The sequence below is a fragment of the Pelmatolapia mariae genome, linkage group LG6 (genome assembly GCF_036321145.2).
Source record: "Pelmatolapia mariae isolate MD_Pm_ZW linkage group LG6, Pm_UMD_F_2, whole genome shotgun sequence".
Taxonomy (NCBI): Eukaryota; Metazoa; Chordata; class Actinopteri; order Cichliformes; family Cichlidae; genus Pelmatolapia; species Pelmatolapia mariae.
Genome location: NC_086232.1, coordinates 18288320 through 18311569, shown reverse-complemented (window position 1 = coordinate 18311569; position 23250 = coordinate 18288320). Strand labels below are relative to the sequence as shown.

The window sequence follows — 23250 nt, the reverse complement described above, 5'->3', positions numbered from 1 at the left end:
TGAAACCACCTATTTTCCTAAGCTTTTTATGTTTCTGTGCACCTACACCTGCCTGCTGGTTGCATGTTGGATCAATATCTCAGTTTGGAGAAGGAGAGAAAGAAAAAGCAGAGTGAAATTTTACCAGTTTGAAAGCAGCATATCTAGTATGGGTGCAGACAAAATAGAGTCCAAATTGCATCTGCAGTGCCAAATGGAGCACAAAGGACAGAAGCGAGGGGGAAATGAAGAAGTAGTAGAGGAGACCAGCACAGTTAAACCAGCGATGAAAGGCTCTTTTAGCTGTTTACAGGAGACCACATTAATGCATATATTCATACAATAAGGTTTCTGCTTCTTGATGCATTTTTTTCCTTTTTTTGTTAACATAATTATCCAAATTATGTTTGTTTTTACAATGACCGTGTTTCAACTCTACACTTGAAACAGAAATAACTCAGGACAGCAGATTTGAACATTAAAACTTTGCCAACTAAAGAATAAAATAAATAAATAAATACAATTCCATTTTATTAATATAGTGCCAAATCCCAACCACAGTCACCTTCAGGTGCATTATATTGTAAGGCAGTGGTCCCCAACCCCCGGGCCACGGACTGGCACCGGTCCATGAGTCATTTGGTACCAGGCCGTGCGAGTGAGAGAGGGTGTGAAGTTCATGATTTTCAGGGTTTTCATTGGTTTTTAGCATTATTTTTTTATCGTTTTTATCGTTAACTCGGTTTCCCTAGATCTTTTCCCGTGTGTTATGAATAAATCTTTTTTTTTCGTACCGGTACTGGTTTTATTTTATTGTATTTATCCGCGACTCCATGAAAATACTGTCGGACATAAACCGGTCTGTGGCGCAAAAAAGGTTGGGGACCGCTGTTGTAAGGCATGTATCTTGTAAGGAGCTACTACAGCACTGTGAACAAGCATTAGGCAATAGTGGTGAGGAAAAACTCCCTTTTAACAGGAAGTAACTTCTGGCAGAACCAGCCTCAGGGAGAGGCAGCCATCTTTTACTAAATAAACTAAATAAAAACAATCAAAAACTTTTTAAACTTCATGCATGCATTAAAAAAAAAAAAAGTTGGACTAGTGGTTCTGTTTTTTTTTTTTTTAATGCATAACAATTTCCCAAGTATCTGTCAAATATAATCCTCATTTAGCACAAATGAAAACTCAACTTTTCCTTCCCGTGAGCATAAAACACTGCACAACAACCTGCAACGCTGCCGCCACAACAAGCGTCCCTCTAATACATCCACAGCGGGCTGCATGCTGACAGCCAAAAAGAGGGAAGTGTGTGATTAATGATACCAGCATGGTCATATCAGCAGGCTAGTTAACAGACCCCCACCATAAGACTGCACAGGTCACAGAGCACACCCAGCCTCATCAGCACCCATTACTACTGTGGGCACACATCACACATGGAGCTGCCACTGCTTTTACCCCAAATATGTAACTGAGAGGGAAAAGTGGCCTGTGCTAGGCTCCAGATTACATTGCGTTATAACCCACAGTTTAGTTTTCTTCTGTAATTGTGTTTATGCAGACAGACAGACAAAATTATGAATAAGCTTTATTTGTAAGGGGACGGCTGTCCTTTCACTGTCAGTATGAAGTTAAAATGTTTTTAAAGATAAAAGGGCTAAAAACATAAATGATAAGCAATTTCAGCAAAACAGAAGAGAAAATGTTAACCCCCCATCTGAGGCTCCTAGATCTTCTAGCACTGAGAAATCTGATCCAAAGTGTTACCTTAGTTTCCCAACAGTGTGTGTGCATGTTGTGTAAAGCACAGAAGAGAACATCTAGAGTATAATAAAAACACGGCAGCCAGTCTGACAACATCTGACGTGAATATACACACAGAATATTTCTGCCTTTGGCCAGGCGGACAGGAAGGGGAGATCAGAAAGTGGATACTGCATAATTATTCTGCACAAAAACACAGTTGCAGTTGCACACACCGGCATGTTCCAGATGTGCATGTACAGAGCAGAGAGAGGGACCGTGAGGCTGCATGGGGATATTAGATGGGGCAGAGCTGGATCAATTTGCCGGCAAAGCAATCTGAAAGTTGGGACACGTGAGAGGAGGGGGAGGCTCAGGTAACAGGAAGAACTGTGTGATGGCCAGGAAATAACACTGTCTCTTTAAATTAGCATTTCCAGCTAAGCTTGGGGCTCAGATGGCCTGCGCTATGTGCCATATGAGGAAGAAAGAAAACAAGGCTATACATGAATGACAACTATAACACTTTTTTTTTTCTTGCCCTAGACTCTATGATGGCTTCAGTACATTTTTAATGCACACTTGCTTTAACCTGGATCATACATGGGACACAGCATTCATGTGTACTTTTCTTACCAGTCGATTAATGCGCACAAACTCTTCTGGGGTTTTGGCCCAAGGTGGCAGATCAACATCAGAGACTACAGTGCCATCCTCCATCACTCCCAGGTTGTAATTGCTGGCGTTAACAAACATCTCAGGCAGATAGTAGAACTCTGGGATCAGCTCCTGAAAGGGTAAAGCACAGACACATAAATGAACACACACTGTTTAACGGGAGAAAAGAAAAAAGAAAAAAAAAAACAGTCAATCTTACAAAGCAGTTTGAGAATCTGCAACAGTTATCAGACATGATGCTGCATCTGTAGAAAGCTCTGCATAATCACCAATGGAAATTTAGAATAACGGGAATGCTAGATCTGAACATGATGTCCAAGAAGATAAAGGGTATGTTCAACCCTGGGTCTGTGCCTCACAAAAGGCGGCCCTGAACCAGTTCAAACAATCAAGGTACCGTCCTCACATGTAAAACAGCGCTGTGTGGGTGTGAAAGGAAAGAAAGCAACTGGGCTGGTGCTTCTACAGATGTCAGGGAGTAAATAAGTAGAAGCTTTACCCCCCCAAAAAAGAGTGTAAAGTCCTGTGAGTCTTGATCAGCATAAATTTGATGAGTGTGGTTTTGCAGACTCCAAGTCAAACTGTGGGCTAAGGGAGGTGGACTGCCTCCCCAAATTAAAGCACATTATGTTACAACTCAAAAAGCCCTTTTGAAGTGTTGAGTAACTCTTTAAGAAGAACAAGAGCAGGGAAAATAAACACAACGAAGCAGCACTGTTTCTGTATATAGATAGTATTGCTGTATTGTTTTCTGAATGGCAGAATTATTTGTGGAAATTATATGACGCTGGTCTGTTGTAAAAAGCCTCTGAGTGTGCACTCGGCTGTGGTTTCTCCCTATTCTGATGCGATGATCATATTCTTTGTGTCTAAAAAAAAAAAAAAAAAAAAAAAAAGGTTCACTTCTGATTTTCCCCCCTCTTCCACAACAACAAAGAAAAGTCAGCTAAATTCTCGTCTTACTATGATGATTTTATTTGGCTGTCACAAACAACACAGCATGTTTTCAATCTGCACGAGAGTGAAGAGAAATGCAAGTATGACAGGAGATGTAACCCTATATGTTTAGCCATTTGTCATTCTAAACAAAGCAGAACTTGCCACAGTGAGTATAAACATTAAGATTGTGTTTGAGCTTAAAAACATGTAGATAAATCAACAACGCTTCCCAGGCTTTAGCTGTTGTGTTATTGTTGTGGGTACGTCTCACAAACTTCGACACAATCAGGACACGGGAAGGTTCAGTTCTTGGCTGTGTCATGCAAATAAGGAAAGGAAAGTGGAGCGTGAAATATATGGTATATTGCATTTTTCCCCAATAGACTGAAAAAAATGAAGGGAAAGCAAAATGCCTTAAAGTGCATTCTGTCTTATGGTCAGCAGGGGGCAGTTGCAAAAAAAGTCAGATTATAAAGCATCTATGGAAAAGTTACCCTTCATCCTATTTGACTGGGCAAAGCAGTAAACACTTGACAAATGCATTTATACTTTCAATCACTAATTTATATTCTTAGTGAATAAAACACGACGATCATTTCCATATTACAGTCCTCATTAGAGTAAAAAAAGATGCTTTAAGATGCTACAGTATGAGTGTGATGATGGGCAAATTCTGATCTCAAGCCAATAAGACAGGACTTCACAAACCAGTGGGTGATGACTTGGTCCTAATTCAAATTTTTAATATACAGTCCATGCGCTCTATGAAGACTTGACAGGTTTTGTGTAACAAAATACATAATTATATGAACTATAACTATCTGTAACTACTATAACTACATTCACCTGCATATACAGAAAACACTATATAGAATCAATTATGGGCATTGCTAAGGGAATTTGGTGACAAACATGTTAATAACCTAGCATTAGAAATGAACAGCCTGCCTTCAAAACTAAGTGGTGACTGGCCGACAGCTAACACTCAAAGCAAAAAAAAACCTAAACTCGGAAGTCAAGAAGCATTTTGAAAAGATTCAATTCTTAGCATATGTAACATGATCTTTACAAATACAAGCAAATACAGCCAAATAATAACATTCCTCTTATCAAATTAGCTGCACAATATCTCCCCCTCTCATTAATGGGGTGAAAAGATCCAATCAAATGAGCAAGCAAACACACAGCTTTAAAACAACACGGCACTTCCTCACTTCTGAAATCTCTTCACTCCACAAAAGCCGACCTAAAACTAAAGGTCACCTTCTTAACGAGGCCTCCTGCTCACCCGGGTTCACTGGCTACAGCCTGCTGTAAATTTGAGCAGGAGAGAGCAGCACCCGTGCACGCACGCATGCACATACCCCAACAAAACCTTGAGGGCTTCACTCCCCAACACTCAAGCCTGCCTTACATGGACCATTATGTGCAGTGGCCCTTTTGCTCCAGCCTGGTCAGAGGCCAGCCCCTCTGATCCCCAATCCTGTCCTGTCATGGGTCACTGGAAGGGGCTTTGGCCTCTGGGCTCTCCAGCTACACTTCCACTGTTGCTACTTCTAACCCCTCTTCTCTTGTGTCTCCCCCTCTGATGCCTGTGGGCTGAGGCTAGGGGTCAGGGGATTGGGGGTGGCAGGTCATTCTAGCGTCACCCAGGCTAGAGACACATTGAATCTAGGTGTTGTAGCCCATTATCACCCCTTCTTTAACAGTGGCGTATAAAAAACACAGGGGCTTTTTGCCCTCTGGCAGAGACAGAGGGTTGCCATCAATGGTCCCAATGCTAAAGCTAAATGGTGTACTTACCCTACTGAATTGATACATCTCACTCCTAATTCCTCTACTGCTTAAAAGAGGAATTAAGCAATATGGATGCGACTGGATTGCATCCAGTTGGTTGCACACATTCATATTTTGAGCAAAAAAAAGGAGCATGAATGTGTGCATCCAACTGGATAAAGTCGACAGATTTTCATTCAAAATATGCTAAAAATTCAAGCTGAACATGGAAACAAACTGACGACGTCCAGATTTCCTCTTTGTTTTGATCTGAAGTTGAGCTCTCACAGTTTGATCCACATTGACAGGTCGAGACTAAGAGAGCAAACTAGGGCTGTTGTTGGGCTTTTGCAATCAAGCATTGGCCAGCTACACAGTAACACAATCCACATGTTTTATCAGAGGGATGCGGGAGGGGGGTAAACGCAATCAAGCGTCAAAACCCCCAACACCACTGCTGTTCCCCCATCCAGTGACCCAGTGCCAGGAGAGCAAGCAAAACTCAGCTTTGACAGAGAATGTCTGAGTGTAGTTGTAAATGTTTTAGGAGAGCAGTTAAAGTGTGCGCTGGGGGTTCGAAGGCGCTCGGTATGAGAATGACCTGTGCTGTTTCAGGGTAGATCCGTCGGCGCAGCAGAGTTTGGGGGCCCAGTGGGCAGGGATTCAAGTCCATGTTATAGCTGACTGAATCTGAGACAGACGGCTGGGACAGATGAGGATTAAACCAACGCTTTGATCAGAAGAGCAGGAAGCTATCATTGGGTAGGGACAATGATTGGTAGTGACTGGACATTACTCTTTTGAAACCCTCTCTTTTTTATGTGTGCTGGACGGGGATTTATTCTCCTGCAGCGCTCGGGACTTTATCGTCCAACTTCTATTATTTTTGTCCCCAGATCCATAGTGAGCATGCATAAGTATGAATGGTACCTTAACATCAGATGTGTCTCTCTGGCAGTTCCTCCAAGCCCTGGATACTGAGGAGAAAGTGCGGTCAGCATGGTCAAACTTTCCTCCTTGGAAGTTAAGGAAGAACGTGGTGAAGGGTTCCTGGAAATTATAAAGGTTACGGTTAAGAATATAAACTGGGGAGTCTACTCCTATAACTGAAACCACCAAATTGCTTTTTCTGCAATGAAAACATGGTTGTCAACATGTCTACAGTTTGAATACACTCTGTCAATATATTTGACCTAGAATTGACCCTTTCTGCACACCCTGTAACAAACGTAAAGCCAAAAATGAACAAGTAAAACAACAATATTCCCAGTGTGCTACTAAAATCAATGCACATGTGCTGCTGATGCATTTCTAATCACGTATAATCTTGTTAGGGCAGATCAATAGCAGTCTCTCTGATGCAATAGCCCCCAAATGACACGGGCACACTGTGCTGTACCACAGCTATAAACTAATACTGTAAATAGCTAATTAAGTCAAGCCTGAAATGACGCAAGCCTCATTTATTTTATTTTTTAAATGGTGGGACAGTGAGCAAATTGATCTTGTAGTTTATACATCAGTGTAAAATCTTACAAAATACACAGTTACTACACAAACCCATTTTCATTTAATATTTAAGGTTAAATTTGATCTTTAAGCGAGAGTTATAAATGAGTGCTTCTGGTAAAGTGGCTTTAGAGTAAGCTGGCTAATGATGTGCAGAGATCAATGAGGTAACTCTACTGGGAGTTACAGAGACAGTGAGCTACTGGGACAATAACAGCAGAAAACTGCACGTTGGAGAAACTTAGTAACCTCCCTCTCCCCAGAGTGCAGTATGGAAAGATTGATGGCATCCATTCAACAAAGGTACTACAAGAGAGCACTCTAGTGCAAAATATACACCACTAATGTGCTTCAAAAACAAACAAAATCACATTTCAGTACCTGTTATTAAAAAGAAAAACCTTGAGAATTTGCATCAAGGTGAAGGTCAGACTTTTAAGTGCACTGCTTTTGCTTTTCATTTACTATCACTACATGCATGCATGCTATGCAATATTTAGCATGCATATAACTCTTAATTTGATAAAACCCTAGGCCTAATTAAGAATACATTCATGACCTCTGCATCATGAATATACTGTTCATTAAAAAAAGAATCCAATTTAAATACTGCGCTTAACTACACTTTTAAAGAGCAAGGTGAAATTCTTGCACAAGCATAATTATTTCATTATTTTCCAGAATTTATATTAAAAGTCACGAATGCTCCTAAACACTCAGAAGTATATTTAGTCCAAACGTGCACTGGACTTACAATACGTAGCAGCCACATCAGGGTGAAGCTCGAGGTGGAGTAGTGGGTGCCATAATGGAACTTCGGCACCTGATCATCCTCCCAGGTCTCATATCGTTCTGAAAAGAATGCTGCCCTCTTGGGGTTAAGAGCACCGATGGGCTATAAATATAAACAAACAAAAAAATAGGTCAAACATGTTAAACAGCTAAACTGAAAAATAAATAAATACGACAAAACCAGATATTAGGACAAGACACGATAGATGCGTGAAAGTAAAAAAAAACACAAACCAAAGGCAAGGAGGCAGTACTGAATTTTACTGTGAATACAGGGACCACTCACTGCTGCATAATAGTTGCAAGGCGAATGAAGCTAATAACCATTGTGCTATCTCAAATGAATATTAGATGATGTTTTTCTTCAGACAGATCAATCCTTTCCCACAGAGTGCTTTTTAGAGGCTGTGAAACCGAGCCCCTGCAGCTGTAGTCTGTCAGAGAAAACTAATGTGCTCCAATGAAAGAGTGCCTACTCAGAATATCAATAGCAAGGCTGTGGGTTCCTTTAATTTTTACTTTTATTAATCTGTAACAAATACACTGGTCACCAGCCCTATTTATAGTCCAGAAAAAAATGGTTAAATTGCATTAATTTTCCATTGCTCTTAAAAAAAAAAAAGAGCCAATAACCCTGTGCAGCTTGCCTATTATTTAAATACTCATTTATAGAAATCACTTTCAGGCTGGTTCAATTTTTATTAGTCTTCTGCAGGCTGTGCCTCATTCCCTCGAACCGCTCCATCATCTTGCTCCCTCACACACACACGCACACAGCAGATCAATGGTAATGGAATGATGCCCTTTTGAGAATGGGGGCCTAGTAGTGTGTGGATCAATTGGATCTCTTTCATATCATAGGGTGCCTGTCACAGCAAGACACATCCAGGGCAGGTCTATGATATTGATCTGTGCAATGGCTACTGTTTTATGTGGGTGTAATGGTGCATGCTTGTGTACCTGTGTGTGTGTGTACTGGGAGTGATGCACACGGTCTTGCAGTTATTGCTGCTTTTTTTTTTTTTTTGTTCAATGCATGCATTTTTTTTTGTTGTTATTTTGTAAATAGTGTTCCTGTGCGTATGTGCATTTACACAGCGAATTGCCTTGTGCCACAACACTGTGCAGATCTATGTTGACAGTGATACACTGTGGGCTTCCTCAGGGCCACTGGGGTGGGTGAGTACACACAGTGAATTATACATCACACCCATTGGCCTGATTTATAGCCCTAATAACAGTCGGCTCATTAAAAAAAGAAAAGGGAGAGGAGGCATATAAAATAAAAAAAAAAGAAAAGACTGAAAGTGCCACAGTGACAGGGAGAGAGGGAGAATTGTGTGTGAGGGCACGTGGGGGCTGTTGGTTTGCTCGAGCCCGACATTGTTTACTGCTGTAAATTACTGTGGGGCTAGCGCTCTCAGCTTACAGTAGCTACAACAAAGCGGCAGTGACGGTGCCGTACATCAGAGCAGAGCGGCCGGCGGTGCGCTGATGGAGCGCCTGCTGCTGCCCCATCACAGATTGACCCAATACGTCGTGGCAAAGAATAGCACTCTGATGAGCGCTCAGACAAATGAACCGATCACATACTTTTAACTAAAGGGTACACTACAGAAGAAAACTGAGCCAGAGTTTTCAGTAAAGACGGGGAAAATAATGCTCAATTATTCTTAATCTGTTCTAAATCACGAAGGCAGCTGCAGATGGTGTAACAGTGACATTTTAAAGCTGCTATGGTGAGATGTATTTAAAAAAATATATATATATATATATTATATATTATGTATGTTATCCTGCCTAAACTCTCCTCCTTACCCAAATAATCATAGGTTTGGGAACTCAAATATTTAAAAAGTAATTTTTTATATGTAGGCATACCAAGCGAAAAACACTCCCTCAAGGAACAATAAGCACCTTCCTGAGAAACTATTATAAGAACATTACCTAGTGCTACTTTGCTTTTAAAACAATAATGGGTCACCGGTGATGAAGTATAATGGCTCACCGACGATTTGAGCATCAGTAGGGCTTTGAGTCATAAATCACAAGAGCCTTTTGAAGAGAGTGTTTATGTATAATGTCCTATTTAAACAGTGAAAATGGTGTGGAGGGCCTGGGGGGATAAACATATGGGGCGAGTACGGTGAGATCAATACACCATTAGCCCATGTGTCTGTGAGCAGCACGTTATAGCACAAAGGTACACAAGATGCTCAGTAAGTCCTATTTTCTTGCTATGTAAATGCGGAGTACATAATAGATTAACAATTGTTTAAATTATTTGTTGTTCTTCATTAAAAGCACAGTAAGAGTGGATTTATTTATTTACATATTTTTGCCTTTTATGAATAGATGAAGGCGTGCCTTTGCTGTAAGACACCTTGTACGAACACTCAAGAAGTTCAGACAGATCAAATAACAATTTTCTTTTGTAAAATCGCCCCAAAGATTAATTTTATCTGTCAAAATGTCAAATTTAGGTTTGGTTTTGTTTATAAAGCATCTTTATGAAGAACAAGTGGATTTTTGTGGGGAGATGTGTGACAGTATGCAGAACTGGGGTGCAAAAAGGGGTGGAGGAATAAAAAAGAGGTGTTAAAACACTTGCAGTCAGATCTAGCGAGAGCTTATCGTGACTACAATGTTATCTCGGGGGTCGGCGTTTGATGTCAGGTTGAGGTTAGAGTTTATGATAAGAAAGTCCCTGGGGTCAGAATGGCTCTGGTAGCAAGGAACATAAATTCTGTGTGGCCTCTGTTGTGCTGGGAATGATGACAGTGTGTGACACACACACACACACACACACGTTCATAGCAATTTGACTTCTCAATGTCACTGGAGGCTTCGCAGATGACCTGTTTCTACAAGAGACAACCACCAACGTGACATTAGAGGGGGATAAGAGAGATGTGAAGGGTGAGGAAGAAGAGTGCACGAGAGGAAAACAGAAGGAGACAAGAAAGAAAAACAATAAAGAGCAAACAAAAGAGGGGAAAATGGGAAAAGTAAGCACAGTTTTGAATGGTGCAGACACACACACAGAGTGCAGAACTAACTGAAGGTCACCAAATATTAGGTTGCAAAGAAAAGAAATGGGGAGCACAAATGATTGTAGGTGCAACATCGTGTGGTGGGGGTTTGATTTGAAGGGCTGCACAGAGCTGCTTTGCCCTTTTCCAGACACCGCAGTCTGGCACGGTCCAGTAGTCATACATTAATATCACACGCGTGTCAACAACATGAATAAAACAGATGTAATAAAGATTGGCTCTGCTCCCTCCCCTCCTTCTCACTCTCTCTGCTTCTATTCTGTTCTTTAAAAAGAAAAAGGGTTAAAGGGATGGGAAATAATGTTGTTCTCCCTTTCTCACACTCTCTCCTCCTCTTTCTTTTGCTTTCTGATCGTCTTTCTGTTTCTCCTCCTTTTACCCAACTCTCCCATTCATTCAAGTCCCCGGGGCTGCGAGGCTTGACTGAGCACAGAGGCTGAGCTGTCCAAACTCCATGGCAGTGCAAAGGAGAAGAGAAGGAAGCAGAAATGAGCTAAGAAACCACGCGGGAAGGCTGCGTGGTTTTTGTGAGCCTGTGTGTGTATTGGTGGGGCAAATACAACTGTCACATTTCACCCTGTTGGGCAACATCAAGCAGGATAAACATAAGAATTATGCAGCTGCTTACAGTGGATAAAAACTACACTGGGAGGGATAAAAGCCGAGGACGGAGACACAGAGGAGCAGATTGAAAGTGAAAGCAGGACTGGGGAGAACCTAAGGGACAAGATGTTTGAATCTATGTGACAGGGAAGTGTGAAGGAATGAAAGTGTGAGGAGATGGTTCACTTGTGTTTCATAACTGCGGGATTTGTGCAGGACAATAGCGTTGCATCTGGATTATATTCTGCAGATATTTGTTCTTCCTTTCATTTCCAATGGTTGATGGCAGTTGATGGACTTTAATGAATGCTTGCCTAAAGAAACAACAATACTAGGCTTGCTGTCCCCTAAATAAATTAATTCATTTAAAATTGCTGCCATTACAGAATTTTCTTGCAAAACTAAACTAAATCTGCATTGTCCTTTTGAACATAGTTAATAACATGCAAACTGCCAGCAAGTCAAGTTGATGGTGGCTCAAAGAGTAGAGCCAGAAGGTCACCGGCTCTTCCTCTCTGTACCCAGCCAACACAGTGAACCCTAATTTCCACCCATGGATCCATCTGTGTATTAGTAACAGTCCAAATGTATACAGTCATGTTTGAACAGGACTGAGCGAAAATTATGAAGAGTTTTTGGAGAGTCTCCAAGAAATGCTAAAACACATTATTAGTGAAACTGGACGTCCTAGATCGTCTAATCTCACCCAAACCAATGCAGACTCTAATTTACTTACTTATCGTTTTATTCAAAGAGCGATATCTTTGCAAGAAGACTAATATGTTCCACTTTGTCTCATTAGAGGACTACCTCCACGTCTGCACCTGAACAAATGACCTCCAGCGTACCTCTAAAAAGCATTTCCTCCAACAGATCCCCTGTCCATTAACACATGCTTTCTTTTGCTTCCATGGCTGATTTATTCAGTCATTTTCCTACCAGGAGCTTGACACTCGCTCAATCTTCCCACTCTAAAACTAATCCTGAGTCCTCCCACCGCTGGACTGTTCATCCACCGACGTTAGCTGGCAAGCTAAGGGGTGTGCTCTTTTTTGTTTTTGCCTTTTTCCATCTGTGTATGTACGTGTAAAAGCGAGAGAGTTAATGGGAGTAAATAATTGCGTGACTACCTACAATTATGGGGGAGAATCCTTTAGCGATGCGAGTGTGTGTATTTATGTGCCAGGGAGCATTTCAGGGCAGGTTTCATTGTTTTAAGCCCAATCACTCGATGCCTGGAGCTACCAGGGAGTATTACTTCACTTCCTGCTGTGTTGTGGAAGGTCAAACTTGAAAGAATTCAATTAGGAAACTTTGATTTATGGCCAGAAAATGATAGCTAAGCCACAAATTAGGAGCTACAGACTGAGAAGATGAGGGGCTTACATATGTTTTAAATGCAGCAGGTCAAGATTGCCTGAACTAGCAAAAGTCAACAACTAATCATACAGATTAGATGTAATGAATACCACTTGCAGTTTTGGGAAATTTGTCACATTGTTACTCAAATTTCATATATCTGTGAGCTGATGAAAACTGTGCAAATCACTGCACATAGAATCACTTCATCAACATAGATAGCATGACGCTAGTAACACAAAAAGTTTCAAACTGCACTATTATATCAATTCCTCTCAGACATCTGAAATACTTGGGTCGTTACATGGGAAAAATGCTCTGCACATGTGGAATCCTAGCAATCAGCCACCGGTGATTAAAGAGCAGGTTCACTAAACTATGATCAATGGCAATTACAAAGCAACAAAATTGACTTTAGGAAGAATGCACACAGAGTTATCTGTGTGTTAATGGCCCCCCCTGCTTTTTCGGGGAATTTAGAAGAAAAAAGATCCATTATAGTGAAAACAGGGGAGAGGATGAGTCTCCACGCTCTTACCTTAGACAGATCTCTAAAGTTGCTGGGCAGAGTGAGGTCAAGCTCCTCTGAGTCATAGTTGGTGATGACCCATGGAAAGACTGGGTACTGGTTTAGGTCATTATAGGTACGGCCTAGAGGGGAGACAAAGCACGGGGGAGAGGGGCGACAAATATTGTTAAAAAAAAAGTTAGCATCATAGACTTCTAAAATGTGCACAGCTCCTCTGTGTTACACCCTGCAAAAACATCACACAGGTGCTGAGCGGTGTCCTCACCAGAGATGGTGTTGAGAAACATCAGGTACTCAAAGTTGGATATTTCACGGCGCTGCCAGCGCTGAGTCATGTTGGACGCCTTGAACAGCTGCTTAGGTGTGGCCAGAGAGATGCGTCTATAAAAAGAAATGGAAAGCTCAATATTAAAATCTTTTGTAGCCGTTCAAATCACAAGAACAGCAGACTGCAAGAATAAAAAGCCCCAGGCTTTATTAGACTTTTGCAATCCAAATGTCATTTTATGAAAAATCTACCGAACTTACAGTCTTGCTAATTAAGAAGACAAATGCGCAATAAATTGGGTTGAATACACATATTTACGTGCATGTGCACACACACACAGGAGGCCCCAAAGAATGATGTATGCTGCAGGACAAAAACGAATGACCCCCAATCCAATTAAAACAAAAGAAAATGATGAAATTAATCAATGTCACTGTGTGAGATTATGGTCATTAGGCCTTGCCAAAGAAAAGAAAAGAAAAGAAATGTGAAAACATGACTTCCCAAACACAAGTGTACTTTGACACATTTTTTATATTGTCACCAAGCAATTCTGTGCATCTTTTGAACTGCTTTAAATGACATTATAAATAGATAATGGAGAAGTAAAGGAGAGAAAAGAAGGAATGCAAAACTGGAAAAATGGTTGAAAACAGAGGGATTAGATTAAATTATGAACATATATTGGATTTGTGCTTTCATTTATGCGTCTCTGTCTGTGTGTGTGCGTAACTCTGGACATGAAGCTAAATTGTGCTGTGCTGGCTGTATGAGCTGATGTGCACCGGGTTGCCCTGAGCAGCCGTCCTCAGGTCGAAGAGGCAAGGTGGCCAGCAAACTAGTATGATTAATGAGCCCAGCACACACATTCACCTGCCCTAACCCTGTGTGTTATACACACAAACTCTCCTACACCCACACTAACTCATTACTGGATGCACTTCCTCACTCTAACTTATCACACAGCCCTCACTGTTATGTCGCCACATGGCAAATTCTGTGATGCTTAATACCAAAAAGTTACAAAAAAATTAAAAATATCAACTTCTCAAAATACAACTCAAAAATCCCATCAGACGGGCTCTGGCACACCTCAGATTAAAAGAGCCAATCACAAATCTTTAATCTTATCCATATTTTTTTCCCTCAAATTGAATTTTAACCATCACCAAAGCGTCTTGAAAACTCTGTCTTGCTGTGAATTTTGTGCAAGATTTGTGCAAAACCAACACCATCGGCTCCAGCAATGCGTGCACACAGAGTGGGCATGATGTGAGAGAGGGCTGGGGGAAGGTGTGTGCCCTGCAGGCTTACAAGCAAGTATTTGCTTCACTCTGGTGGAAATAAATAAATGAACTGGACTATGTTTGTGTGAAGCCAATTATATCTGGGGAGAGCGGGGTAAGGAGAGGGAGGGAGATTAGTGGCCAACCCCATCCGTACATTTTTGAGAGAAACAAGAAAAAAAACTATTTGAAATTTTAAAATATTTACATAACACCACCGTAGATGTTCCATAATCCTCTTCTGCTCCCCAGTTACCATTTTTTCCTCCCCATGAGATTGTACTGCAACAGCAACAAACACAACAAAGCAATCGCGCACGTCTAACCTGGTCTGTGGAAGGCCAAAGTTCGTGCCCACGCCAACACGAGGAAGACTGTGAACCACCTTCTTTACTGTGGCTGCATCTGGGAAGTTGAACATAACTGCCGCTGCAGAGAGGCACACAGCAACAAACAGTTATCAAGGATTATTTCTTAAAGATTAGAAATCACAATAATGACAACTTTTGATTGCCATTTCTCCATAATTATTCATTTTAAAAAAAAGGTATGTGTGTGTGTATACCCAATAAGAAGGTGAAATGGTTAAGCATAGACAATTATAGGGGATGCCTTACTCCTGTTGGCCATGAAGACTTCCAAAGCAGTATTCTGCAGGAGGTAGCGTCTGGAAAAGACGGCACGAATCTCCGAGAACAGCCATTTTCCATGAAGACCTTCTGTGTAGGCTAGAATCTGGAAAACACAAAAGAGAAACCAGAGAGATGTGGATTCCAGTTAAATAATGAAAACAGAGCAAGCAATGGAAATTAAAATTAAAAATTAAAAGAAAAGGAAAAAAGAAGAAGAGAAGGGAAGCGGGAAGGGGAACAGACCAGAGGGCCGGGTTAGTTCATTTTTCACAGTGATGGCACGACGGCTCGAAGAGCACGATTAATGTCTTATATTGATCAGCCTCAATGAAAAAGAGATTCCTTTAGCGAGAGAATGGGCGCTATTCAGCCGGACGCTGTGAAGGAAATGTTCTGTTCACTAAAAGATCATCTATTAAGTGACAGTTTGCTGTGACAAGAAGCTATTTTATGCTAAACATCTGATTACAACTGGTCTCTGCATTTCCTCGGAGGTAACTGACACGGAGGTCAGACGATATTATGTTACTAAGCTCCACATTTAAAAATGCTTCGATGAACTGAGCTTAATCTGTCCCCATGGAGACCGCGGTGGCTGTCAGAGTGACTTGTTCTGACGGCTGTCACAGCTCCTGACAGACCCGCATGCTTAGCCCTGCCCCTGTGATTTGTCCTCATACTAATCCAGCACTTAGGTTGGCTACTAACCTACTTAGCACTGCTTTGTTAACTAGGTTTTTATTTCAACCTCTGCTTTTGGTTTCAAAGGTGCCCGCTGTTATAGGGGGCGAGCAGGGGTAAGGCAGAAAGGTAAAAGGAGCACTTCATGTTGTTAAGATATGATTTTGCAGCATCTTATTAATCAAAAGTATTCAAATTTGAGCCAGCACGCTGGGCTTAGTGTTAAGCTGAAGGAGCTCATTAAAGGCAAGGGGACAGAGAAGAGGACCAGCTGAGGCCTTCAGCTAAGGAGCGCTTCCCTCACTGTCTCTCTGAGGAATAAGACCTGCCTGCATCACAGACTCACTTCAAAGTCTCTGGAGTTCAATTAAATGTGGATTAGTGGCCTGGAGAAGCTAGCCAGCACCGCATCCTCCTGCCTCCCTTCTCTCTCAAGGCAGCTTCAGATGACTATACCAGTCACAGCCAGCCTAAAGCCAAACCCATTTCCAAGACTTTTTTTGTTTGTTTTTTTGTTTTAAACAAATACAATGTAACACAATATTAGCTCTTAAGTTCAATTACATCTTGATGATGAATTTTATAAAGAAATTTTTTTTTTAAATCTTCAGCATAATTAATTCAAAAAATAATTTTTTGGCATTGGGGAAACTAACCAGCCTTACAAAATGAGCTGTCCTTACACTTTGGCTTTATAATAATAATAATAAATATGAAAGCCAAACCATTGTATTCAGTCAGCTCTAGGGATGTTGGGCACAGATTTCATTACTTCCACCAACATTAAGTTTATTGTGCACCAGGTACAACAAACCAAAGAAGGAATGGCGCGGTTTTAAAAATAAGTAGGAGCAGACAAAGAAAAGTGTAGCACCAAGGTTCAATCCCCAAAGAAAAAAACCTAAACATTTATTTTATTATCAAATTAGCACAAAGATAAGCTCAACGGAATCTTTAATGCATTTAAAACAGTGGATATACTATACGTGAAGTATTCTCTGAGGCATGCTCATATTAAATCCAGGTCAACAATTGCACTTTCAGATTTGTTGGCTACTAATTTATCAGCAAAATGGGGACATAAGTTGTGATCACTTTTGCTAGCTGAGATGTTTGAATTTTGATGACAAACAAAATCTACTGGTTTTCATTGTTTTCTCTATTTACAAACGTGACAATAAGCTGATCATGTCAAAACACTACAGATCAATCAGATCAGAAAAGAGATTCCAGTCTTCAGGTGTTTAATAAGTGAAAGCTTGAAGTATAACCATTCACAACTAAAGAGTGGTTTTACATAGATGCCCAGTGCTAAACTAATGAAGCTGCCAACTCTCAGCTGATAGAAAGATATGACACAAGTGAAGGGACCCAGATATATTTCACTAGACTGATGGATCTCCTGGAACTCAGCTGTAAACAGCATGCTGCTCTCCAAGATCATCATCCCGATCGGCAGCGCCCTCTCCCTTGCAGATGAAAAAGCAGAGTGTGTGACAACGAGTATGACGAACTATCTGCGTCGTAATGCTCGAGCTGTTCTGACCACATCTGGACAAATCACATTGGTGTGGAGGTTATTGTCCATGCTGGAGTTATGGGTGCATCAGCTTCTTCTGTGATATATAGTAGTGGAAGCTTTAAAGAGACGGGAATGCTACAGTTACAGAACAAGGGAAAGTAATAGAGATTTCAGACTATTACAGTCTTGAATCGCAATTTAATTACACCATCTCTGGTTTACCATCTACTGAATGTCTGGTTTTAAAGTGATAATATTAATAATGAAACAATATATTATTATTGCGGCAGCATCAAACTGATCAGGAGCTGATCGTTGATCGTTGACAGAAGCTGTTTCTTTGAGGTTTCATTTCAAGTGGAACGAGCACAGGTTTGGAGCGCTCCGAGATCAATTTCACGGCGTCACGCGAGAGGACACAGCCAAACAGAAAACAAAAGAACCGGTCTTGATTGCATTGCCTTCTCTCCATCTCTCCCTCTTCCTTGTTCAACCTGTTTGTGCAGCGGGCTGCGGCTCATTTCTGAAGCACTGTCATTTGTCTTTGTCAGATGCCCAAAAGACTGCGGAATGAAGAGGGACACATGAAGAGGGGTCGGGTGACTGTGGCTATGGTGTGTAACCACACACACACACACATGCATGCACAAAAGCTGTCACCACTGAATCTCACAGACAGTCTGTGCCAGCGAATCCTCTCCATCACCCCTCGCATCCACCCCTCTTACCAACCAGAGCATCTTTAGAAACACAGGTAAAGTCAAACACAGGGATGCTAATGGATTTATTTGAAACTGTACTGGATTAAAGAAGAGTTAAGAGAGCAGAGGAGCAACTATCAGCAACGTGGTTCAAGATAGATGAGGCTCTCAGCTCCCTTTGCAGTCAGGCCGGCTGAGTGCGTGTGTGTTTTTGGGCTGATAAGACCCTAGAGTTGAAGAGGAGAGAAGCCACTGCCAGCAACCAATGATCCTTATTTGTCATAACATGTGAAAAAATACGAATAAAATATCATTTGAATATCAACTATGGTGTTTTAGGAAATAAAGGTTTCAGAATTGCACATAAACAGTGTTTGATGAGTGGCGTAAGCATATTTGCATGTTCGGTTTAATCTACTATACATCCTCGAAGGGGAAAAAAGAGGTGATTGAAGTTCAATTTGTTGCCTCTTATTAAGTATTTCCACATGGGTGCCTCAGTTAAAGGATAATGGATGAGGGATTTATTATTACCTTTTGGTCAAATGAAGTGGTGTGGGAGATAAGGTGATGAAATTAATGAGCGGGAGGAAGAGAGGTGATCCATCAACATCAAAACGCAGACGAGGGACAAGCAATACTGCAAGAACTTGATAGAATTCATAAAAAATGAAGAAAAAAATGTGCACACAAACAAGGGACTGAGGCTACAGATTCCTCAGATGTCTTAAAAAGACTTCCAAGTCCCATGCTGTTTGTGACTGTTTCCACTTGACTGACCACAGAATCAAGCAATCTGCAATAAACAGTTTCAGTGAACCGAGTCACTTGCAGCGGGGTTTTTTTTTTTTTTTTTTACTGCTGCATCAAATAAGAAAGAAAATGGAGAGAAACATAAATCGGCATTTGATGGCTTTTCAATACTCGTAGTATTTCTGCGTATGCACCTTATAAGTTCAGTTATATTCCCCTCTACTCGGTTTTTTACCCTCCTTGTTCGCTTTAACCCCCACCCCCTCTGACCAACACACACACACACACACCTTTCTCTGTTCCACACTGGTAAACGAGGCCGTGTCACCCCCCATCAGTAAATGAGTTCATCGGACTAACGAGCAAGCAAAGGGCCCCGACACACTAACAAGGGTCTGTTGGCTGCCTGTGCCTCTGGACCAATCAGGACCCTCATCAGCGTTGACACAAAGCCTCCCCGAGCCCTCTGGAGCCAATTAAGACAGATTTTGCTTTTGAGATTGAGTGATAGCAAAAAAAAAAAAAAAAAAAAAAAAAAAAAAAAAAAAAAAAAGGATAGAGGAAGGGAGACTGATGGACCGAGAGTACGACGCTGGAAAAAGAAAGAGCCACAGAGATCCGCACAGTTTGAGTGTAAGGCTTCACGAAAACATGCACAAGCTTTAGTCGTGACTCACTGCAGGTTAAAACTGTGTGGGGTTTTGTTTTTGGCGAGTAGGTGTTTGGAGGTTGCATTTGGAATAAAGTAGGCAAAGCTTTTAAGAGGAAAGCACAGCTCAACACAGGAACGCTCGATCATGTGACCTTAAGAAAGAGGAGCCACATGACTCCTCTTTCACACTCCAGCAGTTGTCCTCAAGCCTTTGTGGCTTTGAAAGCGAGTGCTTTAACAAAATGGCAAAAAACATGACACTACCTCAACTTATCCATGTTCTCCACAGAATTTAAGAGAAAGTGCATCTGAATATGCAAATAATATAGAACACTTAGCTACTGAAGTAATCAAGAGTCAGTTTAACAAAACTAATGTTTCTTTGGGAAAGCCTGTTAAATTAATAGTATTATTTTACTGATTTCTATTCTATTCTTCGTATTTACCACAGAGGACAGAGTGGTATCAATCTTCCCATCCAACTCTAAGCAAGTTAAGAGTACTTTCCACATTTTTTTTCACAAACTTAATAGGTATATTTAAAAAGTAGCAAATATATTATCCATTAAAACTAGAGAGCATGTAAAAGAAAGAGTGATATGAAAGTCAGTGTTGAATATTAGACATCCTGTCATCATGCTTCAGGAACAGCTAGCCCAAAACGAACTGATAATCCCAGTTGTTCTACAGCTGTGTAACTAGTGTAATGTGTAATCACTGGTCACACATAAAGCTCTATTTGCCTTGAGGGGAGTAAAACAAACTACAAGGTCAGAAAAAAATAAACACAGCTAAGAAGCTGTGCTGGAAAGTGAGAACTGAAGCAAAATAAACAGGCCCAGCTTGCAGCATGTGTAGGGTTATGAAGCCTAAAGACTCAAAGTATTCAACTCCAAACGTCACCCAGCAAGAGTTTGTGCTCCCTGAAAGAAAGTCCCCTTTGAAAGGATCTTTGGGGCCACTTAGACTGAATTTAGTCTAATAAGGATTAACTCCCCCTTTTTTTTCCAGCCCTTTTCACCGTTTGCTAACATGTTAGCCTTTTTTCTGTCTTCGCCTGCTTGGCCTTTTTGAAGTGGGAGACAAAAAAAAAAAAAAAGAGTCTTGTGTAGATTTAGGGAAATGCTGCAATGGTCTTGGGGTTAATTGGTGGTGAATTAAAGACTTCAGTGCATTAAATCATTAAAAATTCTACCTTGAGCATAAGCTATGAGGACAAAAGCCTTAGAAGTGCCCCAACATATAATAAGATACCAAAGTGGTATTAATTATCACTTATGATGGCAGTAGCAGGTATATACATAACACAAGCCCCAACAGAAACTATAGGTCAAAGCCTTAGTAAATGACAGATAAAGCCTTTAACACCAGACTGCTAAGGATTTTAGTAAATTACAGTTTTCCTTTAAGAATGGCAAAGAACATAAAATGGGAATTTTATGCTGATATATTGAACATCAGTGCTTCCTTTTCACTCCATCGCAGGCTGGACTGAGGCCACAAAGGGCTCAAAGGTGATGGGTAACAAAGGATGGATAAGTGAAGAGAAAAGGGCTGTGAAACTGCAGATATCCACAAACTGACAATATCCTGCTTTGCTGAAAATTTGTAGTTAAATTCAATGTCTGTCATGATAATGCAGTTTGAAGCAAATGACTCAACAGTGCAAAAAAAGATATAGCATTGTTTATATTTTGCAGGTGCAACAAATACAGAATATCTAGAGCATGTTATGAAAAAAGTCAAAGAAAATTAAGATAATTTACTAGAATTGTGTAACAAAGAAGTTCATATAGAATGCACACCTAGCACTGTGGCTAAATGTTAGGCCTTTCTGATATTGCTGAGCACCTGTTGACATGGACGGGACATGAAAGAGCTTCTATACATTCCTGGATTTGTCAAGCGCATCAGTAAATGCTAGCACATCAGGGAAAGCTGGAAAAGAATGTATACGCTTTTCACTGACACTCGGAAAAATCAGGGAGACAGCCCGGAGCCTCTGCTAAAGCACAGGAGCTCTTTAGGACTAAATGCTGCTGGCCCTCTGCTTTCCTATAAGCTGCCATAGCAAACATCAGACAGGTTAAGATCACCGACCGGCTCCTATCGCATTCTCCCCGCTTTCCTTCAGTCTCCCATTTTGCCATTTACTGAAGGATAGGCTTTTTTGGGGGTATGTGTGAGGCTTTGCTGAATAAATTCTTCTCTAATCCAGCTATTGTCAGCAGCTTAAGTGGGTGTAGGGTGAAAAGTACACCCCTCTTGGGGAATTTAGGGTGGGTTGTCCGAAAGGAAAGATGAAGAAGAGAAAAGGCCTTTTTAGTGGAGAAAAAAAAATGTTGTGGAGAGTTAAAATATTTGTACGTGACTCAATTGGTGCTCCAAATTTATCAGTGACAAGCACTTTCAGTTACACTTCGAATGACGGAAACTGAATCAACAACAGTCTTCAGTTACGTGTGCACATGGAGTGTTATCCCATTGCTGACTCAAAACAAAGGTCATTAGACGCTAGTTTTAATACTGAAACTTGACTGTTCTAAGCCAACGTTTAAGCTAAGGTTTCTTCTTTGCATATCGAGCTCACAGGGTATCATAAGCTTCAATTATGAATAATACTCCAGGCACCTGATAAGCATAAAAAGCAGTTTCTGATCTGATTTGCATGCAGCGTGTTAATGGGCAGGTAGAGTAGAGCTAGGTCTGCAAGAGAACTGCTGAAAATGCACGTTAGCTTCATCTGCAAATAATGCACATATGAGCAGTAGCATTAAACAAAACAAAAAATAGCAACAAAGAGCAGAAAAAAAAACCCAAAGTATAAGCATTGCACAAACAAACTGACCCACTCAATCTACAAATATTAAGTCATGGTCCTTGAAGGACAAAATAAATAATTTTAAATAGAAGTTTCATACGTACAAGTTTAATTTTAAGTTCTCAGCTTTTTATTCTACCATGGAGGCTGAAAAACGACGGAGATTGCTGGTGTGAAACCATCTAACATGAACCACTAAAAGAAATCAAAGATCTGTGGTGTAAAAAAAACATGTTTATTGATGAAGATGTTAAGTTAAAACTAAATCTGATTCACGAGTAGGGTTTGATTTTATTCAAGACCGTCTGTGTATTAGAATTGTTTTGTATTGTTGTTATATTATATTCCACAAATCCACTTTACTCTTCCACTAGAAAAGGATTCTTGGATGAGTAAGTAATCTCCAGAGCGTCCCTCTGGTTGTGCCGTTTAAACCACACTGAATAGGTCATTAACCATGATGACAATGGAAGTACGAGAATTTAACATTCTGCTCTCTGGCACACAAGATGTCTTTACACAGATTGTGCATCAGTGTTATGAGGTTGCACATATAAAGCAACCTGTTCTTGAGTTTTTCAAAAATTAAAAACATGCGTTATGTTGATGTCAAGCAATTTTACCTTTGCATTTGTAAGGTAACCAAAAAAATGGAGACTTAACATAAATAGCTACTTGCTTCTATAATCCATGGACCTCTTTTTAACTTTTGATATGCAGCAGAGAGCTTTCTGACAAACCGAGAGCACATTTACAATGCCAATTTCCAATAAGCACGGCTGGACATCGATCTTTCAATCAAAGCCGCGTGCCTCTCTGACCTCAACTGAATAGCAGAGGCTCGTGAGAACAGCAGGTACACAGGTGCTGATTGTAATATCAGTAGCCTACCAGGCAGACTGGCATCCATAAACAGGCCTATCCATCAGGCTGGTGCGTTGCCTTTGACGTGTGTGTCAGAGGCAGACGAA

The 23250-nt window shown here is 40.8% G+C and overlaps 1 protein-coding gene across 8 annotated transcripts in view; it reads right to left on the bottom strand.

The window, feature by feature from the left end:
* Positions 1-23250, bottom strand: part of lrba (LPS-responsive vesicle trafficking, beach and anchor containing) — a 178403-nt gene that overhangs the window by 33709 nt on the left and 121444 nt on the right. For all 8 annotated transcript variants that reach the window (XM_063476071.1, XM_063476072.1, XM_063476075.1 and 5 more), the window contains 7 exons: positions 15135-15252; positions 14844-14946; positions 13229-13344; positions 12973-13085; positions 7382-7522; positions 6049-6168; positions 2362-2514 (listed from right to left, as the gene is read on the bottom strand). In XM_063476071.1, coding sequence (XP_063332141.1) covers positions 2362-2514; positions 6049-6168; positions 7382-7522; positions 12973-13085; positions 13229-13344; positions 14844-14946; positions 15135-15252 — 864 coding nt within the window. The remainder of the gene's footprint in view (positions 1-2361; positions 2515-6048; positions 6169-7381; positions 7523-12972; positions 13086-13228; positions 13345-14843; positions 14947-15134; positions 15253-23250) is intronic.